General features: G+C 41.1%; 1 protein-coding gene across 1 annotated transcript in view; it reads left to right on the top strand.

Annotated features, from left to right (window-relative positions):
* The window catches only part of LOC136675087 (astrotactin-2-like), a 469,599-nt gene that overhangs the window by 255,988 nt on the left and 189,147 nt on the right, over positions 1-24,464 (top strand). Inside the window, exons 6-9 of the mRNA XM_066651501.1 lie at positions 1,758-1,904; positions 6,758-6,925; positions 23,269-23,353; positions 24,389-24,463. Coding sequence (XP_066507598.1) covers positions 1,758-1,904; positions 6,758-6,925; positions 23,269-23,353; positions 24,389-24,463 — 475 coding nt within the window. The remainder of the gene's footprint in view (positions 1-1,757; positions 1,905-6,757; positions 6,926-23,268; positions 23,354-24,388; position 24,464) is intronic.

Consider the following 24,464-nt stretch of genomic DNA (forward strand, 5'->3'; position numbering starts at 1 on the left):
GCCTGGTGGGGGGCTCGGCCTCTCTCCCGTCACTCCACACGATGCCAGTCGAGGTAGATCTGATGCAGTTTAGTGTTCTCCTCCGAGCGTGTTGATCTCCAATGGCTCTGTATTAGTAACAGTTGAAAACGAAGCTGGCTTTACCTTGACTCAAATGAAACTGGAGCTTCCTTCACTCTCTTCGCTTGGTCCAGAGTGTGGCCCGATGTTTGTGGACACTTTAACTCATTTATAAAGAACAAAAGAGGAAATTAAGACATTAAAAATGTAAGGAAAGCAGATGTATTTGGAGGATTTTTAGCATCTAACACTTATATAGGGCCCTGTGTGTTGGAATCTATACCTTCTGCAGATGGCTCCACTGTTTCTGTGGCCTTCCTTTGTCCCACTTTGCCTGTGGAAGCTTGTTGCATTAATCACTTCCTAAAACAAAGCTTAGTTTGTAACAAAATGTAAATGAGTTGCTCTTCCATCTGTTTATAGTCTAATTAGCCACTGTCCATCTTTACCTTATTTTTTCTTTTTTTTTTTTTTCTTCATCGTCCTCCATCGTCTGAAAATAGCCTCCAGATCAGTACCGAGTCGTACTTCATCTTTCAACTCAACAGCAGCCCACAGGATTTTTATTCACTCGGTGAGCAGACTGCTGAATGTGAGCAAACGTGACAAACTGTAAATCCACAAAGAACTGAAAGGAGTGAGGAACGGATAGAGACAGGACACTTGACTTTTAAACCCTGGAAATCTGGAGTTGTTACAGTGATGTTGCGACTTTATGCATGTGTTATTACATAATAGTGACGTACTTAATTACACAGTCAATTGCATGTGTGTTGCGTTGATTAGTTCAAGTTTATCTTTTGATTGATCTTTTTTCTGTGCTTTTAATGTTTGATGTGAAAAACATGATCAAATATGAAATAATATATTTTTTAAAAGTTCTGCAGCTGAAGTAAATTAAAATAGCATCTTCTTACATTTTAAATTGTTTATTATTAGTTTTTTTTTCTGATTTAATAGTTGCTTAGTGGCTCTTCATTGGTTGATAATAAATAAAAAAATAAATAAATAAATAAATAAATAAATAAATGAATGAATAAATAAATCTCGATGCCTCATTGCATGAGGACTTTATTAATCTTTGTTGAAATGCAGAGAGAGTCAGAGCACTTTCCTGATCTCCGGTAGAACTCCAGGAGTTTGATAAACTCCAGCTGTTGTGGAGTAAAAGAGCCATTTTTCCTTGGTCTCTAAAGCTATGCTAAACCCTCAGCTCTTCAGTCAGAAAGCTGCCAGAGCCTCAGCCGTTTTTTATCCCAGGTGAAGATATAGCACGGGGAAAAGTCAGGGCGCTTTAGCTTAACCTCCATCTCGCAGATGGATCGGCCCAGCTGGACTCTAAGCTATTATTTGTGCTCTACATAAATCAGACAGCCGGCTCTGAGCTCTGCGATAGAGCTCTAAATATGCGGATGCTCTGCAGGGAGCTTTATTATTGACTTCATATCCATGTCGTCTTCGGCAGGAAGCTGTGTAGAGTGCAGTGTAGTCCCTCTGAAAATACAGACAATATCTGTGGTTATAATGCAATGATATAATAATGTAATAACATAGTAATCATAATGACATTCCCACCTTAAATGCCACCTTAAATTTTCTGAGACTAGTACCCAGCATTCACTCATGAACTGAAAGACTTGTCCTCTTTATCTCTCTCTCTCTCTCTCTCTCTCTCTCTCTCTGTCTCTTTCTTACAGGTTGTCCACAGAGTCCGATGAGTAAAGTGACTCTGACTCTCATCACGGTCAGTACGTGTGTGTTGGCCGTGGTTTACGGATCCCAGTCGTCCTGCCCACTGACCGTTAAAGTCACTCTTCATGTCCCTGAGCACTTCATCGCAGACGGTGAGAGTCTACCAGAATTCCCTATTATTAAAACCTGCCTGAAATAGCTCAGCAATGTCTCGCATTTATGAGCAGCTTCAATACAAAGAGCATCTCCTCTTCACTGGATCAAAATTATGGATATGTGCCAAATCCTGCATACTTCCACACTCACCTGAACAGCTGCTTCTTCCCATAAGACCCTGCCCATTTCCCACAGCCGTCTGTAAATGAGTGAATCAGGTTGGAAAGTGTGGAAGGGTTTAGAGTGTCTACAGAAACTTTCTTTATGCTCCATGGGGCGGGTTCACCAAATAAGGGTGGCCATGTTTAAAACAGCTTTAGTAATTTAGTATTGACTCTGAGAATAATCAGTTTAAACATCCTCAGATGTGACAGTTTTAGTTTTATAAGAACAGACTTGGAATGGAATAAAGCTAAAGCCCACTCTTTATATGACATCACTTCAAGCCCTCCCTGGTCTCAATAGCTTCAATAGTTTAAAAATGAGGATGAAGCTGAGCATCTGTGAGTTTAACGCCCAGTTGGTTGAAAACATAGCTTGAATGTTGACGTGTGGCGTACTTCCTCGTGCTCAACCTCTTCAGAGTCTGTACATTTGCTTTTAATTTTCACTGTTCTGAAACTCCACCACTGCTTAAAAGTGTGAGAACTTCCCCAATCACGCCCAAACACAGCATAAACAGAGAGTAAATGAAAGAGTAAACGGATGTGTGCTCTCCAGCGACGGCTCGGGGTCGTCGCCTCCATCTGCCGAGCCGTTAAAATGAGACGCAGTGAAAAACCTGTCCTTCCTCTCCATTAAAGCCCTGATACCCGCTCCAAAAATACTCGCCAAACTCAGCGCTCGCTCTGACAACGTGATGAAAATTAGGAAAACTGTCAAAGTCAAAGCAGGAGCGTTGTCAAAGCAGAGCTCAGAGCAAAGACAAGGCTGCACTGCCTTTTAAAAACACCTTTTTATGGCAAAATACGCTTCCTTTGCTTTTCTGAAGTATATTATGTAAATTATGGTGCAGTAGTTACTTTTACTGTCTACATTCCACATTAAAAAATGCAACATTTACATGTTGGTGCCTATTTTCCATCTTAAATGTTGCAGCAGTTCTATTCTGATGCCTAGGTTCCACTTTAAATAATACACCAGTTACATACTGTTACATACTGACTCTGTTCCACATTAAATAATGCACCAGTTACATACTGTTACATACTGACTCTGTTCCACATTAAATAATGCACCAGTTACATACTGTTACATACTGACTCTGTTCCACATTAAATAATGCACCAGTTACATACTGTTACATACTGACTCTGTTCCACCTTAAATAAGGCACCAGTTACATACTGTTACATACTGACTCTGTTCCACCTTAAATAATGCACTAGTTACATACTGTTACATACTGACTCTGTTCCACATTAAATGAGGCACCAGTTACACACTGTTACATACTGACTCTGTTCCACCTTAAATAATGCACCAGTTACATACTGTTACATACTGACTCTGTTCCACCTTAAATAATGCACTAGTTACATACTGTTACATACTGACTCTGTTCCACCTTAAATAATGCACCAGTTACATACTGTTACATACTGACTCTGTTCCACCTTAAATAATGCACCAGTTACATACTGTTACGTACTGACTCTGTTCCACATTAAATAAGGCACCAGTTACATACTGTTACATACTGACTCTGTTCCACCTTAAATAATGCACCAGTTATATACTGTTAAATACTGACTCTGTTCCACCTTAAATAATGCACCAGTTACATACTGTTACATACTGACTCTGTTCCACCTTAAATAATGCATCAGTTATATACTGTTAAATACTGACTCTGTTCCACCTTAAATAATGCACCAGTTACATACTGTTACATACTGACTCTGTTCCACATTAAATAATGCACCAGTTGCATACTGTTACATACTGACTCTGTTCCACCTTAAATAATGCACCAGTTACATACTGTTACATACTGACTCTGTTCCACATTAAATAAGGCACCAGTTACATACTGTTACATACTGACTCTGTTCCACCTTAAATAATGCACCAGTTGCATACTGTTACATACTGACTCTGTTCCACCTTAAATGAGGCAGCAGTTATAGTATGTTGCTACTTTTCCACCTTAAATGGTGCAGCTGTTATATCATGATACAGTGGGTCTACCTTAAGTAGTGCAATAGTTACATTCAGATGACTCCTTCCACCTTAAGTGGGTTCAAAAGTTAAATTCTGGTTCTTTGGTTGCACCTTAAATGTTGCAGCCGTTATATACCAGTGCCTCTGTTCCACCTTAAATGGTGAGAATCAGGGAGAGATGTCTGATACGGGCTCCTTAAGGATGTCTGTTTGGAGTGGAGGCGTTTATGGGGTTGTTTCGATGCTAACAGTTCGGGGAGTGACACTCTCTCATGAGCAGATGGAGGAGAAAAGCTTTGCCTCTCTGAGGGTCCTCAGAACTCTGAGAAGGCCCCTCCATAAACTCACAGGTTGACTTCATCACAGTGGGGGTCTTCTGGGAGGTTAATGGGGGCTGTGTTAAAGTGGTGAATCTGTGACGGGGGAGAAAACAAACAAGAAAATGATGGCTCTTAAGATTTCTTCAGTTTGAAACCTGCGCCGCTGCTCCTGACCCCTCACTGACCGCGGTGGGGGAGTGGGGGAGTGTGTGTGTGGGGGGTGGGGGGGGGGCACGTGTGGTGTGTGATGTAAAAGTAAAATTTGTTAAGGCTGTTTACGACTTCTTGGTGCTAAAAGCGAATCCAGTCACTTGTCAGTCTTTACACTGATGGATGGAGGGGATCATTGTTCATGCAAAAGTCCTGAAATTAAACATACAAATTGAATCACAGTAGAACCAATTTATTTTCCTCAGCTCTGTAGACAATCCGAGATCTACAAGTCCAGTTATATTAAAGCCAAACCCCCCAGAGCTGCGCGAAGGGATGTGAAGGGGCCAAAGCAATCTCTTCACCTGTCCCATCAGGATTTATAATCAATACCATCAATTAGGCATTAGTCAGTGTGGTGAACAGAGCGTGGCGAATTGGAAAGTGAAGGAGACACGAGGCATGGGCGAGGGGCAGTTAGCCCAGCAGAAGGTCACCAGAGGTCAGTTTACCGGATGCAGATAATATCCAGTCGAAATCATCCAATCAGTGGGGTCAAGTTTCCATTGGAAATCCATTTTGGTGCAGGATGGGGGTTAATCTCTGGAACTCTGTAGATTATGTTTCCGAACTGAAATGTATGAGCTGCCTGTGTCATATGTGTGTGTATATGGACTCTTGTCTCTGCATTTTAATACATTTTATGTTTTATTTATTTATTTATTTATTTAATGCATATGACATACATACATTGTGTCAATGTTTCTGAAACAAATGTTCACATTGTCTTCTGCATGTAAAATTGTTTAAGACAAAAATATTAATTTTAAAATCTAAATATTTCATAAATTATATGTTTTAGGGGTTTTTTTTTTTTTGGCAAGTATTTTGGTCATTTTTATCGATCAGTGTACAGGGTGGACCATTTATATTGATACACCTTAATAAAATGGAAATAGTTGGTGATATTTACTTCCTGTTTGTGGCACATTAGTATATGGGAGGGGGGGAAACTTTTCCATGGCGACCATGGCGGCCATTTTGAAGTCAGCCATTTTGGATCCAACTTTTGTTTTTTCAGTGGGGAGAGGGTCATGTGACACATCAAACTTATTGGGAATTCCACAAGAAAAACAATTTGAGCGTGCTTTGAACGTAACTTTATTCTTTCATGAGTTATTTACAAGTTTCTGACCACTTATAAAATGTGTTCAAAGTGCTGATCATTGTGTTGATTGTCAATGCAACCCTCTTATCCCACTCTTCACACACTGATAGCAACACCACAGGAGAAATGCTAGCACAGGCTTCCAGTATCTGTAGTTTCAGGTGCTGCACATTTTGATGGTATGGTGTGGTATATGGGGTACAAAGATAGTGGGGCCATTCTTCATCGATGGAAACCTCAAAGCCACTGGATGTGCGAAATTGCTACATGATGATGGGTTTTCCTCTTTATGCACTGAAGCTGGCACGTTCCCTGCGTTTTTCCAGCAAGATGGTGCACCACCACATTATGGGTGTCAGGTCCGAGCATTCCTAGATGAACAGTTTCCTGGAAAGTGGATTGGTCGTCGTGGACCAGTTGAATGGCCCCCAAGGTCTCCTAATCTGACCCCCTTAGACTTTTATCTTTGGGCCCATCTGAAGGCAATTGTCTATGCTGTGAAGATACGAGATGTGCAGCACCTGAAACTACGGATACTGGAAGCCTGTGCTAGCATTTCTCCTGCAGTGTTGCTATCAGTGTGTGAAGAGTGGGAGAAGAGGGTTGCATTGACAATCCAACACAACGGGCAGCACTTTGAACACATTTTATAAGTGGTCAGACACTTATAAATAACTCATGAAAGAATAAAGTTACATGTGTCACATGACCCTCTTCCCATTGAAAATACAAAAGTTGGATCCAAAATGGCCGACTTCAAAATGGCCACCATGGTCACCATCCATCTTGAAAAGTTTCCCCCTCCTAATGTTCCATAAACAGGAAGTTAATATCACCAACCATTCCCATTGTATTAAGGTGTATCCGTATAAATGGCCCACTCTGTATATACAATATATAATATGTATGACATGGACTGTAATATGAATTCTAATATATGATCATATCTAGGTCAAACAAATGAAAGAAATAATTAAATAACTTGACTCCTTATATGTTTACAGTAAAAGCCATTTAAATTGCTATATCCGTGTGTGTGTGTGTGTAGGCAGCAGTTTTGTGGTCAGTATGGGCAGTTATCTGGACGTGTCCAATTGGTTGAACCCAGCGAAGCTGACGCTGTACTACCAGAACAACTCCACGTCTCAGTGGGTCAGAGATTACTGTGGTCAGCGCACAACGGAGCCCTGCGAACAGCTGTGTGACCAGGAAACGGGTGAGTCTCTCTTAGTCTCTACCAAGCAACCCCCTCAAACACACACACACACGCACACACACACAGACAGACACACACACACACAATCTCAAAAATCACAAATACCCTCCTCCAAAAGTTACATAGTGCAGTTTCTGCTAGTGCTGAGCCTGGAGTAACAACTATAGAGGCTCTGTTCTCCCTGTTACAGCTCAGTGAAGCATTGCAATGATGTAGCTGTAACTGTACGGTAAAAACATGACGTAGTGTTACTTTAATGACTATTTTCACAGAAATATATAGTTTTCTCTGCGTTCTATTGTTAACCTTTACAGGTGTAAAATGCACTGACAGCTTGTGTATTCTGGAATTAAACAGTCGCCTTCAGACACAAATATAAATAACTTCACTCTCACACACACACACACACACACACACACACACACACCCACACACACACCCACACAGAGAGAGAGAGAGAGAGAGAGTTGTGTAGTGGGGGTTATGTAGGTCATGGCCATGATCCCCCATGGCAAACATACTTATTCGTTCTTGACCTTCCGCGGTAATCTGTAGCGCGAGGTCTCAATCAGGTCCTGTACGTTTGCAGAGCCAGATAAGCTGTACAGCACTGAAGCGCAGGCCAAATATTACAGCAGTACGAATGAGCTCCTGGACAGCGGGATTTACCGAGTGGACGGGTGACATTTACTCTGACTTTATTTATCGCGCCACCATTCACAGTGAGGCCAGTACACGCTGGAGTCACTTAGAAGGTGTGGAGCAGTAATACACTCCTTATAACACCGTAACACTGATCGTAATCGATGCTTATAACAGTGTAATGTCCATATTGACCATAGAGTAGAGTTACAGCTTTAACTAATGTTAATATAATAGTGCTAGTATATATATATATATATATATATATATATATATATATATATATATATATATATATATATATATATATATATATATATATATAAAGAGAGAGAGGGATAGAGAGAAAGAGATATAGAGAGAGGGGTGTGTTATAATGACAAAAAAAATTAAATATTGTTATTGAAAATTTAATATATATTGAATTCAATAACAACCAAAATTATCCAACGTACCACCCATTTAATTGTGATGAGATCTCAGGACCTCTTTGGAATGGTTTAGATCGTATTTGTCTGACAGCCTTGGTGATCTTGTATCCTCATCAGCACCTCTCAAATGTGGGGTTCCCCAGGGTTTCATTATTGGGCCAGTTTTCCCTTGGGGTCAGTTCTGAGGAAACATGTTTGTATGTAGGAAATATGCAGATGATACACAAATTTATGGAGCACTTGTATGTATTTAAAACATAAACACGGGTCGATCAAGACCCTAACGCAAGAGGAAGGTTAATGTATGTCTTGGCCTATTTATTACTGCACAGCACTTTGCTCAAAAAAAAAAAAAAAAACATTGATATTATTTGGACAGTGGACCCTTCCTAGTGCAGCAGTGACACTAACATGAGTGTGTGTGTGTGTGTGTGTGTGAGAGAGAGAGAGGTCTGACTGATATGATCAAACAATCCATATTAGAGATGCACATTATCTGATATCAAAACCTGACCAGTCACAAAGCGCTATAGGACGGCTCTTCATAGGACAAACTCTCCATGGAGATGAGCTACAGTCTCTACCTTTGGACACCGTTGTTTCTGATAAAGTGGCCGGTGAAAGCCGGAGCTGAGCAGACAGCTGGAATTGAGTCCTGAAGTTTTGCTTGAAACGGAGCAGTGTTGAGAACGCTTTTCCAAACATGATCCATCATCTGCGCCCCTCCAGCCACCTTCTCTTAAGGTTAGAAAAGCGTTATTTCTGCATCAGAGCACACTCCTGCGTTACAGCAGAGCTCAGGCCTTCAGACTAATGCCGTGTCAGATGTGACTGATAGCAGAGCTGCTGTAAATCCACCTAAACAAACACTAAAGGTGAGAGTCGGCGGTGTGAAGGTGAGAGGGAGACGGAGACAAGCGTGGCACTGTTGAAGAATGTGCTGAGAGAGAGAGAGAGAGAGAGAGAGAGAGAGAGAGAGAGAGAGAGAGAGTTAGAAGTTGACTGTAATGAAACAGCTAATTAAAATATTAGTGGATGTTGCAGATTAAAATTCAGGTAAGTTTCTAACACCTCGCTCAATGAGAGAGTCACAAGAGGGCGCTGCAGGGACTTACACTGCCACAGCCCCAAAGGCCTGGACAGGAAGAGTGTGGTGTGTTCTCCCTGTGTCTGTGTGGGTTTCCTCCCACAATCCAGATTGGCTGTGTGAATTTGTCGATGAATGAACTGTGGAACTGTGGAGCTGTGTTCTCTGGAGTGATGAAGCTCAGTTACCAATGTTATTGTAGCTGCAGTCAAATCCTCACAGCAATGTTCCAGTGTGAGATTTTGAAACGCTTTGATTTCAGAAGAAATACAGGACAAAAAAGTGTCCCAAAACTGCCTGGATGTCTTCGGAGGGCTTTTGTTTGGAGGGGTATTAAGTTAATGGTGGGGTTCTTCTGAGGAGAAGAGCTTTTGTCTGGATGCTATTGTGTTCCATCGGGGCTGCACTACATCAGCAGTCTAGAACCGGACCTCCATTGTTGTGTGGAGCCGAATGTGCCACGGACTCAGAGCCAATTGTGTGTGGACGATAGTTTAGAGCCATTCATCACCAACGTAAACAGTACACCATCATGCTTCATTACACTCTCCCCATGACATCACAGCAACAGATCATAGGCAATTAACAGCAAGTGGATGATAAGAGGAGAGCCAGCATCCTATGTAACTTAGAGACTGTAATAAATAGTTAAAAACATGGTAACACAGTAACTCTCTTCCTCCCTCCATTTTTGTCTTTATTCTGTTTCCTGTCACGTTTAGTTTCATTCTGCTTGATATTTCCTTTTCCCTTTTCTCTCTCTCTCACTTTCTCACTCTCTCTCCCTTTCTCTCTCTCTCTCTCTCTCTCTCTCTCTCTCTCTCTCTCTCTCTCTCTCTCTCTCTCTCTCTCTCTCTCTCTCTTTAGGGGCATGTCTCAAATCAATCCCTGCCCCCTACATAGTGCATTAACATTACATATAAAGCTGTGGGTTTGTTTAAAACTAACTTATTTAGCGATGGTTCAATATGGATATGTTTAAAAGTATAGTGCAGTGTTTATGTTTAAAACCAGGTTACTGCAAATAGAGCACTACAAAGGGAACACATGGACATTTGAGTTAGTTGCAGCTCGACCGAACACGGGGCTAATTAAAGACTTTGGACAGAAGTAAGTTTATCTGGAGCAGTTTATTCAGCAGGTTTGTGGTGTGGGTCTCGTACTCGGCAGGTTACTGATACTGTAGTGAGCTGTTCCAGTCTGATATATAAATCTTATAAACATACTTCATGCGTCTTTCACAGCTCAGTTTATTTGTTTCATACTTTATCTATGACCCAAACCATTGTATGAAAGCAGTAGTACACTCAATGTCACATGTTATGGTGAAATAACAGCATGGCTGAACTGAACAGGACTCGTCTTTGGCTCCCTCTCATTTTCTGTAAAACATTCATTCATTGTCTGTAACAGTGTGTTCAGTTCAGGGTCGCGGTCGGTCTCTATTCTGTTTTGTTTCTGAAGAAATCGCAGTGCACCGAAACCATTGTGTGCTCAATGTCACGGTTATTTATCGTAGGTAAAAGTACAGGTTAATTTCAGGTGCTGTATAGACGCATATAGACGTGTGCGATAAGGTGAACATTTACTGCTGTTTAATAACAATAATTAAATTATTATTATTGTTATTATTGTGCTCTGGTTTCCTCCCATGCTCCAAAATCACACGTTGGTAGGTGGATTGGAGACTCAAAAGTGTCCGTATGTGTGTGTGTGTGAGTGAATGTGTGTGTGTGTGTCACCCTGTGAAGGACTGGCGCCCCCTCCAGGGTGTGTTCCCGCCTTGCTCCCAATGATTCCAGGTAGGCTCTGAACCCACCACGACCTTGAACTGGATAAGGGTTACAGATAATGAATGAATGAATGAATGAATGAATGAATTGATGAATAAATGAATGAATGAATGAATGAATGAATGGATGGATGGATGGGTGGGTGGATGGATGGATGGATGGATGGATGGATGGATGGATGGATGAATGAATGAATGAATGAATGAATGAATGAATTAAAGTTATTATTGTTATTGGGAAATCTCTTTCATCTGAGCTCAAGTCATTGCTCCCTACGAATTCAACACAGAATCGTAGGGTCTCTGACAGTCGCACTGTGGGATGAAGTATTATTCTGTGGTCAGTAGAGTGTCCACTCTCTGGCCTTCCGAAAGAGGCTGAGTCAGTGGTCATGGTGTGTACGAGCACTAATCTCTGCCCACGCTTTGTCTTTGTAGACGTGTTTCTTTCTCCGTGTTGACCTCAGAACATTTCTCTGTTGTCTTGACATCGCTGGTGTCTTGCTCCCTCCAGAGCTGAACAGAGGGGGATAGCATTAGGAGCTTTAGCTGACGACGGAAACCTCTTGTCTTTCCCGCCACACACACACACACACACACACAAACATCATTGGGTGTGTGAGAGCAAGCTGGGCAGAATGCCAGACTAATCTCAGCCTCCCTGCAGGGTTTGATTAAAGCAGGGGGTTATCAGTTCAGATCCCCCTCTAGTGGTCTCCTCCTGTCCACACCACTCCCCCTAAAATAAATAAATAAATAAATAAATAAATAAATCTGTTTCACTCATGACTCAATAAAAATCAGCCAGGCTTCACCTCGGATTCATCAGCTGTAAATGTCCCCCATTTGTCTCCAGTCTTTGCACTAATAGCCAATAAAAAAGGTCCAGATTAATTCACCCAGAGGTTTATACCAACTGTGACTGTCCCTTTACTCTCTAGGTTTGGCACTTTCAGAAAAGCTCTCACTGTGGGGGAACCTTTCGCCATCTCTGGGGTGGGACTCTCAAAGATATGTCTTCATTGTATCATTTTATTTTAACTGTAGTTATTTTAAAGTTGGGGCAACACAGTGGTGCAATAGATAGTGCCTCTGTGACAGCTCCAGGGACCTTCACAGGGCGACACACACTCACACACTCACATTTACGCACACTTTTAAGTCGTCAATCCACTTACCAACATGTGTTTTTGGAGCGTGAGAGGAAACCGGAGCACCTGGAGGAAACCCACAAAACACAGGGAGAAAACATCACACTCCTCACAGACAGTCACTCGGAGGAAACCCATGCAGACACAGGGAGAGCACACCACACTCCTCACAGACAGTCACCCGGAGGAAACCCATGCAAACACAGGGAGAACACACCACACTCCTCACAGACAGTCATCCGGAGGAAACCCACTCAGACACAGAGAGAACACACCACACTCCTCACAGACAGTCATCCGGAGGAAACCCACTCAGACACAGAGAGAACACACCACACTCCTCACAGACAGTCATCCGGAGGAAACCCACTCAGACACAGGGAGAACACACCACACTCCTCACAGACAGTCACCCAGAGGAAACCCACGCAGACACAGGGAGAACACACCACACTCCTCACAGACAGTCACCCGGAGGAAACCCACGCAGATACAGGGAGAACACACCACACTCCTCACAGACAGTCACCCGGAGGTGGACCCTGGAGCTGTTCCACCGTGACACTTTTTCAATAACTGTCAGTGTTAAACAACAGGAAAGCTGTATTTACCTATACATTCCTGACAGGATGCTGTTGGTGGTATATGAATTACTACAATGACAATATTAGCCCTGAATCCCTGTCCACAGATTCCCTCTGTGTTTCATCCACCCCAGTGGCGTCTGAGTGATGTGACAAATCTCTTAAATGTTGGCAGGTGGAGCAGCTTTCCTAGAAAAGGCAGAAAATATGCATCAGATCAAAAACAATATCTCTATCAAACTCTACCCCCACCCCCACTCCCCACATGACCCTGCTGTGAACCTTGAAATCGGAAAATTGCCCACGCGGCCTTTCGCGAGATTGGAAAAGCATTCTAATGAAACCTATCATTAATCACCATGGCTGGACGCCGGGGAGAGAGGAAAAAGAGAGAGGAAATGATTAGTGCCCGGCCTTCCGCCCATCACTGCTCATTTTGCCCTTCATTTAAAAGTGAGAAGGTTCAAAAAAATTAATAAAACCCAATCTCCTGATAAGGAAAGATCCCCCGCTAGCACTGTGCCCTGAGCCTCGGCTGCACTCAGCCAGAAAACAAAATCTAGTCTGGACTTGCTGTAGTCACCGGACTAACCCAGATATAATCTGTGGATTTTGTGTAGGTAATAAATGAGTTATAAACACCTGGACAGCAAGGAAATGACCAGTGGATGAGTTTCTAAAGTGTTTCCTTCTAAACCTCTGGGGGATCCCATACTCTTACTGTTTTCTTAACGCATATATGGAGTGTTATATGGCATGAATAATAAAATAAAATCCCTGGCATAACCTTATTGTTATATCTATAGGTATAACCCTTTATAAAACAAGATTATATGATGTTATACTATCTAAATTCATAAAACATGGGGCACGGGGGAGCCTTGGCCTAATGGTTAGAGACCGGGCTTGGTACCAGAAGGTTGCCTTGTCGATCCCCAGGACCAGCAGGAACATCCACAGCTGATGTACCCTTGAGCAAGGCACTGAACCCCCAAATGCTCACCGGGATCTGGGGGTGGCTGCCCACTGCTCTGGGTGTGTGTTCATATGGGTGTGTGTCTGTGTTCACTGCCACAAATGGGTTAAATACAGAAGACACATTTCATTGTATGTTGTACAATGACAAACAATTACACATTACAGTGCATTACATTTTAATATTTGATCACAGGAACACTGCAGAAGTCACTCTTAAAAGGTTCTGGTCTAAAGTGTCAGGACGTTATAATTCACCATTGACCCTGAGTCATGAACTTTTTTTGTTATGACATAAAGCAACTACTCCTTGTGTAATTAGCATTTATGAAGGTCACACAATGATTTATGAATGTTTGAAAAAAGACTTAGGGTTCATAGGAAGCAGTAACCACTTGATACTACATTTGACTACATTAATATTAATATATGAACTTTAATTCTATTATTAATTTTATCACCTTGTTTCTTATAACTGTGTAGTTATATATTAATACGTATGTAACAACAATGTAATTACTGATGGTCTATTAACTGCTACAAATGTATAATATACTGCAGCTAATTCAAATTAACTCTTTACCTTTCATCTTTGCTCCTGTGATTACATGTAGTAACTGCACATAATTATATTAAACATGTGTAATTACTACTGTAATAACACGATTGTAAACCAGTAATTTAATTACAACTCTAATCTCTCTGTATTGTGTAATAAATTACTAGGGACGTTAATTTGAATGATAATGTGTAAATACATAGTTATTAGACATAAACATGTGGCCAAAAAATAAAAATAAATTCAACTTTCCGACAAATCATTCCTAGGCCCTGGGAGCTAATGAGGAAGAGGTTCAGAAACATGTTCCAAAATGTCATCAGATAGACTCTGGCACTTAAATGGATGCCTTTATGGCGAGCGTTTATAGTCAATCTACGGCAGAAATTTCCCAGTCATCTTCGTCTTCTGCTTTTAATGGAAATCTCTAAATCAGGACCACCATCGTGTGCAGCGAATAACCGCCGCTGCTGGACTGGTGCAATTTCAATCATTCCCTGACAGATCTTTTCTTTTCCTGCTGGAGAGAAATTACCCTTCGACAGATTGGGAAAAAAAAAGTGTCCCAGGTTCCTGTGAAGCGCTCAGCTCATAAACTCATTGAATGAATTATTAAGCGTCCAGTTACATATTCACTCCCTCTGTTTTATCTGAGGGTTCAGTTCTGGAGTTCTGGCTCAGGACCAGGGGAGATGTCACACACTTGTTGATATTCTCCAAGTCCATACATTTATGGATAGTTCTTATAATGTTGTAGGATGTGAGCAGGGGAACCATGCTTGGTGAACCTTGTTCACCAGAGGGAACTTATTGCCCCTTTTATTTTTATTATTATTTTTCATTTTAGCTTCTTATGTGTGGAAAAAAAAAGCTAAAATATAAAAGTAATCATCGAAGGTTCTGTCAACCCTAGCTTGGATTAATATAATGTTGTTATTAAAAGCTAAACACTATCTAAAGATGTTCACACCTGGATTACACTCAGTTCTATTTATGTAAAGAGCATTCCCAACACTCTACGGTCATGTGATATTAATTAACATCTTCCCACAACACTGTGATTTATGAGTTAGAGTTTACAGTGAATTAAAAGCTAGGTAAGTGGTGTGTGTATAAATACAGTACTGTGCAGAAGGCCTAGGCACCTAGGATAATGATATATATTTAAACTAATGCCTCCTCAGTGAGTGTGGGGGTGGTATAAAGTTATATATAATCACAGTAAACACAAACAAATAATAATATAAAACAAATGAGAAAAATATGATAATGTTTTTGTAAAAAGCAGTAGGTGAGAGTGAGTTTGAAGAACAGTGTTTTGTTCAGATTCTCCTTGATTTACATGAATTTGTTAAAACCACAGCACACATTATTTAAAATCATTATTTATTTACCGTTCGTACCGTTTAAAACTAGGCACTGGATGATAACCTCAAATAATACGGACTCCACGAGGAGAGATTTGGACAAAGTTAAACAAAACATTCACACACAGAGGATCACACTGGAGTAATTTGATTGGGTTTATTCTAATGTTGGTGGTTATTTGTTAATTTTTTTTTTTGTTTGTTTTTTAGCAAATAAACACTTACTGCTCACATAAATAGCTTTTTAAATCTCATAATCTCTGGTGACTAAAACTTTTGCACTGCACATTGTATTCCCAGTTTCACAGGTAAGAGCTTAATACACACAATATCAAAGTAATGAATCAAGGTGCAATCCACATATAACTATAATATCTCTAAATACAACACAGGGCCTAACCCTAACCCTAAATACACTGTAAAAAGAAAATTGCTTCAATTGGTAACAAGTAATTCATTTAAGTTGGATCAACTGTTTTCTTTTTACAGTGTACAACACTTAATGAATAAATCACCCCTAAATATAACCTCACTGCCCAACGCCTACAACACGAAGTTACTTATTTAGTGTGGGTTCATCATACTTCAGTGGCCCCCACAACATTACCCCACCGTTCTGGTCAAAGTCAGTGAGATGTATTTCACCCTGGTGTAAATAGGTATGAGGCAATGCTCTGTTTTGTGTTTTGATTTCCTCTTGCCCTTTGTGTGCTGCGGTTTATGAAATGTAATGAATCCAGCGGTGACATTCAGAATCAGCTCTCGGTGTTTGTAATATCACCCCAGTTCCCTCCAATCACTGCCAGCCAGTGGTAGTTTACAGTGTCTTTTATTTATTTCGTTCTCCTCCTGGTTATGAATTGAGCACAGTTTACGTCCCATACCCAGCAACTCACTTCCCCAAGGCCACGTCTAAACGATATCAGTGCAGCTCAATATGCTTTCTCAATCACGCTGCCTCATAGCCAGCACGCTGTACACAACGTTATTTGTTTTTGATCTTCTGGTAATGTTGCCATGTGGGAAAACAGTTGAGTCAATTCCACCTTAAACAGTGTTGGTTGAAAGGGGGGAAAAAGAGGGATCCTCCAACTTACATGCGCTACATGGACAGACATTTATTAAAATTATGTGTATAACACTTCTGTCCTGGATGTGATGTTTATTTATTTATTGTTCCACGTATATAGCACCTTTCCAAAAATCCAAAGGATGCTTTTCAGTCAACACTCAACATTTAACCCACACACACACTGGAGAGAAGGGGCAGACAAACTCACTCGGTCACTCACACACACATTCATTCACATACTCACTCAATCACTCACATACACACACACACACACACACACACACACACAAACACACTGGAGAGAAGGGGCAGACAAACTCACTCAGTCACTCACACACACATTCATTCACATACTCTCAAACACACACACACACACACACACACACACTGGAGAGAAGGGGCAGACAAACTCACTCAGTCACTCACACACACATTCATTCACATACTCTCAAACACACACACACACACACACACACACACATACATTCATTCACATAGTCACTCACACAAACACACATACACTCATTAACATACTCACTCAGTCACTCACACAAACATGCACTCACTCATTCACATACTCACTCAGTCACTTACACAAACACACACACTCATTAACATACTCACTCAGTCACTCACACAAACACACACACTCATTCACATACTCACTCAGTCACTTACACAAACACACACACTCATTAACATACTCACTCAGTCACTTACACAAACACACACACTCATTAACATACTCACTCAGTCACTTACACAAACACACACACTCATTCACATACTCAATCAGTCACTCACACAAACACACACACTCATTCACATACTCACTCAGTCACTTACACAAACACACACACTCATTAACATACTCACTCAGTCACTTACACAAACACACACACTCATTAACATACTCACTCAGTCACTTACACAAACACACACACTCATTAACATACTCACTCAGTCACTCACACAAACACACACACTCATTAACATACTCACTCAGTCACTCACACAAACACACACACTCATTAACATACTCACTCAGTCACTTATACAAACACACACACTCATTCACATACCCACTCAGTCACTCACACAAACACACACACTCATTCACATATTCACTCAGTCACTCACACAAACACACACACACTCATTAACATACTCACTCAGTCACTTACACAAACACACACACTCATTAACATACTCACTCAGTCACTCACACAAACACACACACTCATTCACATATTCACTCAGTCACTCACACAAACACACACACTCATTAACATACTCACTCAGTCACTTACACAAACACACACACTCATTCACATATTCACTCAGTCACTCACACAAACACACACACTCATTAACATACTCACTCAGTCACTTACACAAACACACACACTCATTAACATACTCACTCAGTCACTCACACAAACACACACACACTCATTTACATACTCACTCAGTCACTTACACAAACACACGCACTCATTAACATACTCAATCAGTCACTCACACAAACACACACACTCATTCACATACTCACTCAGTCACTCACACAAACACACACACACTCATTAACATACTCACTCAGTCACACACACACACACATACACTCATTCACATACCCACTCAGTCACTCACACAAACACACACACTCATTCACATACTCAGTCACTTACACAAACACACACACTCATTCACATACTCACTCAGTCACTCACACAAACACACACACACTCATTAACATACTCACTCAGTCACACACACACACACACACACACACTCATTCACATACCCACTCAGTCACTTACACAAACACACACACTCATTCACATACCCACTCAGTCACTTACACAAACACACACACTCATTCACATACTCACTCAGTCACTCACACAAACACACACACACTCATTAACATACTCACTCAGTCACACACACACACACACACACACACTCATTCACATACCCACTCAGTCACTCACACAAACACACACACTCATTCACATACTCAGTCACTTACACAAACACACAAACTCATTCACATACTCACTCAGTCACACACACACACACACTCATTCACATACTCACTCAGTCACTTACACAAACACACACACTCATTAACATACTCAATCAGTCACTCACACAAACACACACACTCATTCACATACTCACTCAGTCACTCACACAAACACACACACACTCATTAACATACTCACTCAGTCACTCACACAAACACACACACACTCATTAACATACTCACTCAGTCACACACACACACACACACACACACACACACACACTCATTCACATACCCACTCAGTCACTCACACAAACACACACACTCATTCACATACTCAGTCACTTACACAAACACACACACTCATCCACATACTCACTCAGTCACACACACACACACACACACACACACACTCATTCACATACTCACTCAGTCACTTACACAAACACACACACTCATTAACATACTCAATCAGTCACTCACACAAGCACACACACTCATTCACATACTCACTCAGTCACTCACACAAACACATACACACTCATTAACATACTCACTCAGTTACTCACACAAACACACACACTCATTCACATACTCACTCAGTCACACACACACACACTCATTCACATACTCACTCAGTCACTTACACAAACACACACACTCATTCACATACTCACTCAGTCACTCACACAAACACACACACTCATTCACATACTCACTCAGTCACTCACACAAACACACACACACTCATTAACATACTCACTCAGTCACTCACACATACACACACACACTCATTAACATACTCACTCAGTCACACACACACACACACACACACACACACACACACTCATTCACATACCCACTCAGTCACTCACACAAACACACACACTCATTCACGTACTCAGTCACTTACACAAACACACACACTCATTCACATACTCACTCAGTCACACACACACACACACACACTCATTCACATACTCACTCAGTCACTTACACAAACACACACACTCATTCACATACCCACTCAGTCACTCACACAAACACACACACTCATTCACGTACTCAGTCACTTACACAAACACACACACTCATTAACATACTCAATCAGTCACTCACACAAACACACACACTCATTCACATACTCACTCAGTCACTCACACAAACACACACACACTCATTAACATACTCACTCAGTCACTCACACAAACACACACACTCATTCACATACTCACTCAGTCACTCACACAAACACACACACACTCATTAACATACTCACTCAGTCACACACACACACACACACTCATTCACATACCCACTCAGTCACTCACACCAGGACAGTTGTTAGAGAAGCCACTTCACCTAACCACCGTGTTTCTGGACTGTGGGAGGAAACCCACACATACACAGGGAGAACATGGAAACTCCACCCAGACGAGACTTGAACCCAAGATCCCAGCACTGAGAGGTGAACCTGCTCACCACCAAGACACAGTGCAGCCCACATAGATATACACTATGTTAACATCTGTATAATCATCTGGACAATTAAAGCTAAGGGATACTTTAGCGTTGGCGATGTTAAATAGATGTTAGATCATGTTAGATGATAACATTCATGCCCAGTGTTGAGGTAGGGTTATTTATATATTTATATTTATATTTATATTTATAGCAGTTGTTGTATGAGGTCAGTCGGACAGCCCCTGCTTTAACGGAACCTGACTGAAGATTGAGAAAAACTAAAACTGATTTTCAAGATTGTAGAACAAATCTGAGCTGTTTCTTTTACCTTGATGTGGAAAAACATCCACAATCACCAGCAGTGTGTTCCGTCAGAGATTTCCACTGGACAGAGGGTGAACCCTGAACTGGAGGAAAAAAGGAAAGAAAACAGCAGTGCTCAAAGTTTACAGCGAGAAAAGATTTTTTTTTATTATTCTGCCTCTTGTTTTTCTATTCCTCTCTGATTTATGAATCCTGTGGCTCATATGTTTTGACAGATCATAAATCAGCTTCCTGGGAGCCACAATGGAGCTGAAAAAAAACACGAGAACTCACTCCTTCTTTTTTTTTCTTTTTCTTTTCCTCTGATTTCTGTGTGCATTAAATCAGCGGAGCACAAGCAGAGCGCTGGAAAACATCTGTTTCATTCAGGAGCATTTTGTAAATCTCATTAAACTGACCTCGGTATTTTGATATCTGCATTTATTCACTGTTGTGGAAAATAAATAATAATAAAAAAAAAAGCTTTGAACATTTGGTTTGTATACGTTTATGTGAAAATATGTACTGTACTTTAAGTTACGGTCTCCTTGCTATAATCGGTGATGGCACTTGAGCACTACATAAACACCATGTGTCACCAGAGGTCAATATTTGGGCCACTTTTGTGTCTCATGCTGCTTTCCCTGGTCAGCGCAGACATATCTCAGTCAGAAAGGGTTCAGATCTCTTTTGCGAAGTGTGGCCTTACAAGCATTTATTAATCCACAGGCCACATTTAGTGCACGTGTCGTTTGCCAGCACAGAGTGAGCCAGAGCTTCACCAGTGTCCATATGCTATGATGTGGTCTGTGTTCTGCCTGCCGTCTCGATGCCTGACCATCAGGCCGCACCTAAGGCCAACCCAGTTCCAGAGCAAGTCTCAAGGTTTAGGAGCTTCTGCTCACACCATCGAAGCCGTCGTATCCACTGACTGACCAATAAGAATGAACCTTTATTTTGCTTCATTTAGAACTCCTCATTAACACTCAGATTATGACTTGTTTTAGCTTCTATTGATTGGAGGTGAGGGCGGCACGGTGGCGCAGCAGGTTAGTGTCGCAGTCTTGCAGTATTCCCGCCTTGCGCCCAATGATTCCAGGTAGGCTCTGGACACACTGCGACCCTGAACTGGATAAGGGTTACAGATAATGAATGAATGATTGTAGGTGAGTTATGTATTGATTTATTATTGTTTTGTCCAGAATTCGTAATAGAGTGTGTTATTTAGGACAGAGGGGAAATGGATGCTCACATTCACACACTCTGAAATTCCCTCTGAGTGAAAGTTCAGCTTGGTTGCAGTGGGTTGTGTAAAAAAAATAAAAATAAAAGGAAAATTACAAGCTCCCACCACTTCAATAGCACACCTCTGTCAATGTCTGAATAGGAACTCTCCAGCTCTATCTGTGCTGCTTTCTCTGGGGCTTTCTTTCATATCCTGAATTGTGTGTGTGTGTGTGTGTGTATGTGTGTATCTGGCCTATTCTCGACTCACATCATTCCACACACTCTCTCCGAAGACTGACCATGACCTTGACTGAGCTGAAATGACCGATTCTTCAGCTTACGCTCTTTAAAGGGCAGGAGGTTGTAAAATGCACAATAATAACCACTGTATGAGAATATTTATTATCATTCTGGCCCTATTCCAATATGATCATGTAGTTATTATGTAGATTCTTGTAATTACATTCTTATAAACGTGTAACTCATATTGTTCATTGAAAGTTGACGATCTCTATGTTGTAGAGGCCAGTTCAATTAGAAATGCACAATTACTGTCACCAGTGTTAAATCAACACTATTAGTGTTGAATTAATGCTGTTAATGTGTTAAGTGAACGGTAATAGTGTTGATTTAACACTGGAGATTTTGCTGTGTACTCTTCAAACTTATTGACGTAGTGTTAATTATGTAGTCACATGTAAATAGGGATTACTGTTTGAAAATGATTGAGTAATTAGTTAATGTTATGTATTTACATGTTATTACATACTTACATAACATTTATTTTGCACTGTTACGGTTCACTCATTTAAGAACTGTAGATGTAGTGTTTAGTGGGGTATTTCATTGCAGTTACATACTTTTAGTGTGTTTATAGGTAAATGTGTGCTAAGAAAATATCTAGTATACTACATGTAATTAAGAAACATAGATTTGCTGTATATGTACAAAACTCTTGATATCACATTGTTATAGCTGATTAATTACGTAGTCACCACGATATATTACATTGTATTCATTATACTGTTGCTGTCCAATTAAAAACATGTATCCCAAAATAGTAACTTTACAAGGGGTGGGGTTTAACTTTCAATGTTTGGAGCATTTCTATAGGTTCATTCCTCGTGAAATTCTCACACAGTGTGAAGGGCAGCTGCTGTGTTGAAATAATGTAGTAAACTAAATAGCGAGAGAGAGAGAGAGAGAGAAAGAGAGAGACAGAGAGAGAGAGAGACAGAGAGAGAGAGATAGAGTAATAGTATCACATTGTGATAAATATTTTTTTTTCTCAATTTTTCAATGACAATGTCACAAACTTTATCTTGTTTATATTTCTACAAATCCATCCATACTTAATAGTGGGTTAAAGAAGGTTCTGCTCCGAAGTCACGGTGTGGTCACATTCTGCTGCGGCTGGTTACTGCGCTATGTAAACTAAATAGAAAGGTGATGGGCTTGTAGAAGAGTTGGAGGAGGTCAGGCTGAAGGAGAAATGGTGGAGGCACAGAAAGGGTTAACACGACCCTGCTGAGGGTTTATTGAACACGAGTGCAGTGTATGATACATAAGGAGGGAGGGTTCAGCTGAGGGCAATACACAATAGTAATTTATTTGTCAGTCAGATAAATGAATGCTCTCTCTTTCTCTCTGCTCTTTACAGGAGAATGCAGTTGTTTGGACGGTTACTCGCCCGACCCTGAACACAAACACCTCTGTGTTCGTACAGACTGGGGCCGCAATGAGGGGTAAACACTCACATGCTGTACACACACACACACACACACACACACACACACACACAAACACATCCTCTATCAAACAAATAATGTTAGAGAAGGAAGGATAAATTGAAAGAAAAAAGAGAAGAATAGGAAAAATAATGAGTGAAGAGGGAGTGGAATAAGGCAGAGAGAGAGAGAAAGAGAGAGAGAGAGAGGTAAGAGACTGATGGGGAGAGAGATAGAGATAGAGAGAGAGGTGAGATAGAGAGAGTGAGAGAGAGAGAGAGAGAGAGAGAGAGGGTGAGAGAGAGAGAGAGAGAGAGAGAGAGGGAGAGGGGGAGAGGGATGGGAGAGAGAGAGAGAGAGAAAGAGAGAGAGAGAGAGAGGGAGAGGGGTAAGAGAGAGAGGTGAGATAGAGAGAGTGAGAGAGCAAGAGAGAGAGAGAGGGAGAGGGGTGAGAGAGAGAGAGGGGTGAGAGAGAGAGTACAGAAATCATCTTCACCTCTCTGAAGACCCAGTGAAGTGTTACTAGCCTCTGTCACTCTGGCTGTGAATGTTAATTAACTCCAGAACAGAGGCTCGTCCAATAAAACCTCACTGTCAAACTCCACCAATGAGATTCTTACATCAAACTCCACCAACAAAGTTCAGACTCTGACACGTGGTTGTTCTGGCAGAGCTCATACTGATGGAGACAGAAGGAACAGCTACACAGTGAGGTTTATATATGATACAAAGCTCTACATTCTGCACTGAGAAGTAAAAAATGACACTGCTGTTAAAATATAATGAAAACAGATGTTAAATTAGATGTGAACACAGAAAAATGTTGGGAAATACTTTTACTGATTTCTGCCCTATAAAATTTGTCTGATACACTGTGTAAACACTGCCCCACTGCAGACCAGAGAGTGGCCACCGTCACTTCAAATACACATGTCCAGTGCTGAACTGATAGCCGCCTGTGATTGTTTTATTGATATTCCATTATTTCCCATGTGTGGTGTTGCATAATTCATGCTGTATGTTTTATGAATCTCTCTCACGTTGGCTCCTTAGGCCGTGGCCGTACTCCAACCTGGAGAGGGGTTATGACTTGGTCACTGGGGAGCAGGCGCCAGAGAAGATCTTCAGG

The sequence above is a fragment of the Hoplias malabaricus genome, chromosome 2 (assembly GCF_029633855.1).
Source record: "Hoplias malabaricus isolate fHopMal1 chromosome 2, fHopMal1.hap1, whole genome shotgun sequence".
Classification (NCBI taxonomy): Eukaryota; Metazoa; Chordata; class Actinopteri; order Characiformes; family Erythrinidae; genus Hoplias; species Hoplias malabaricus.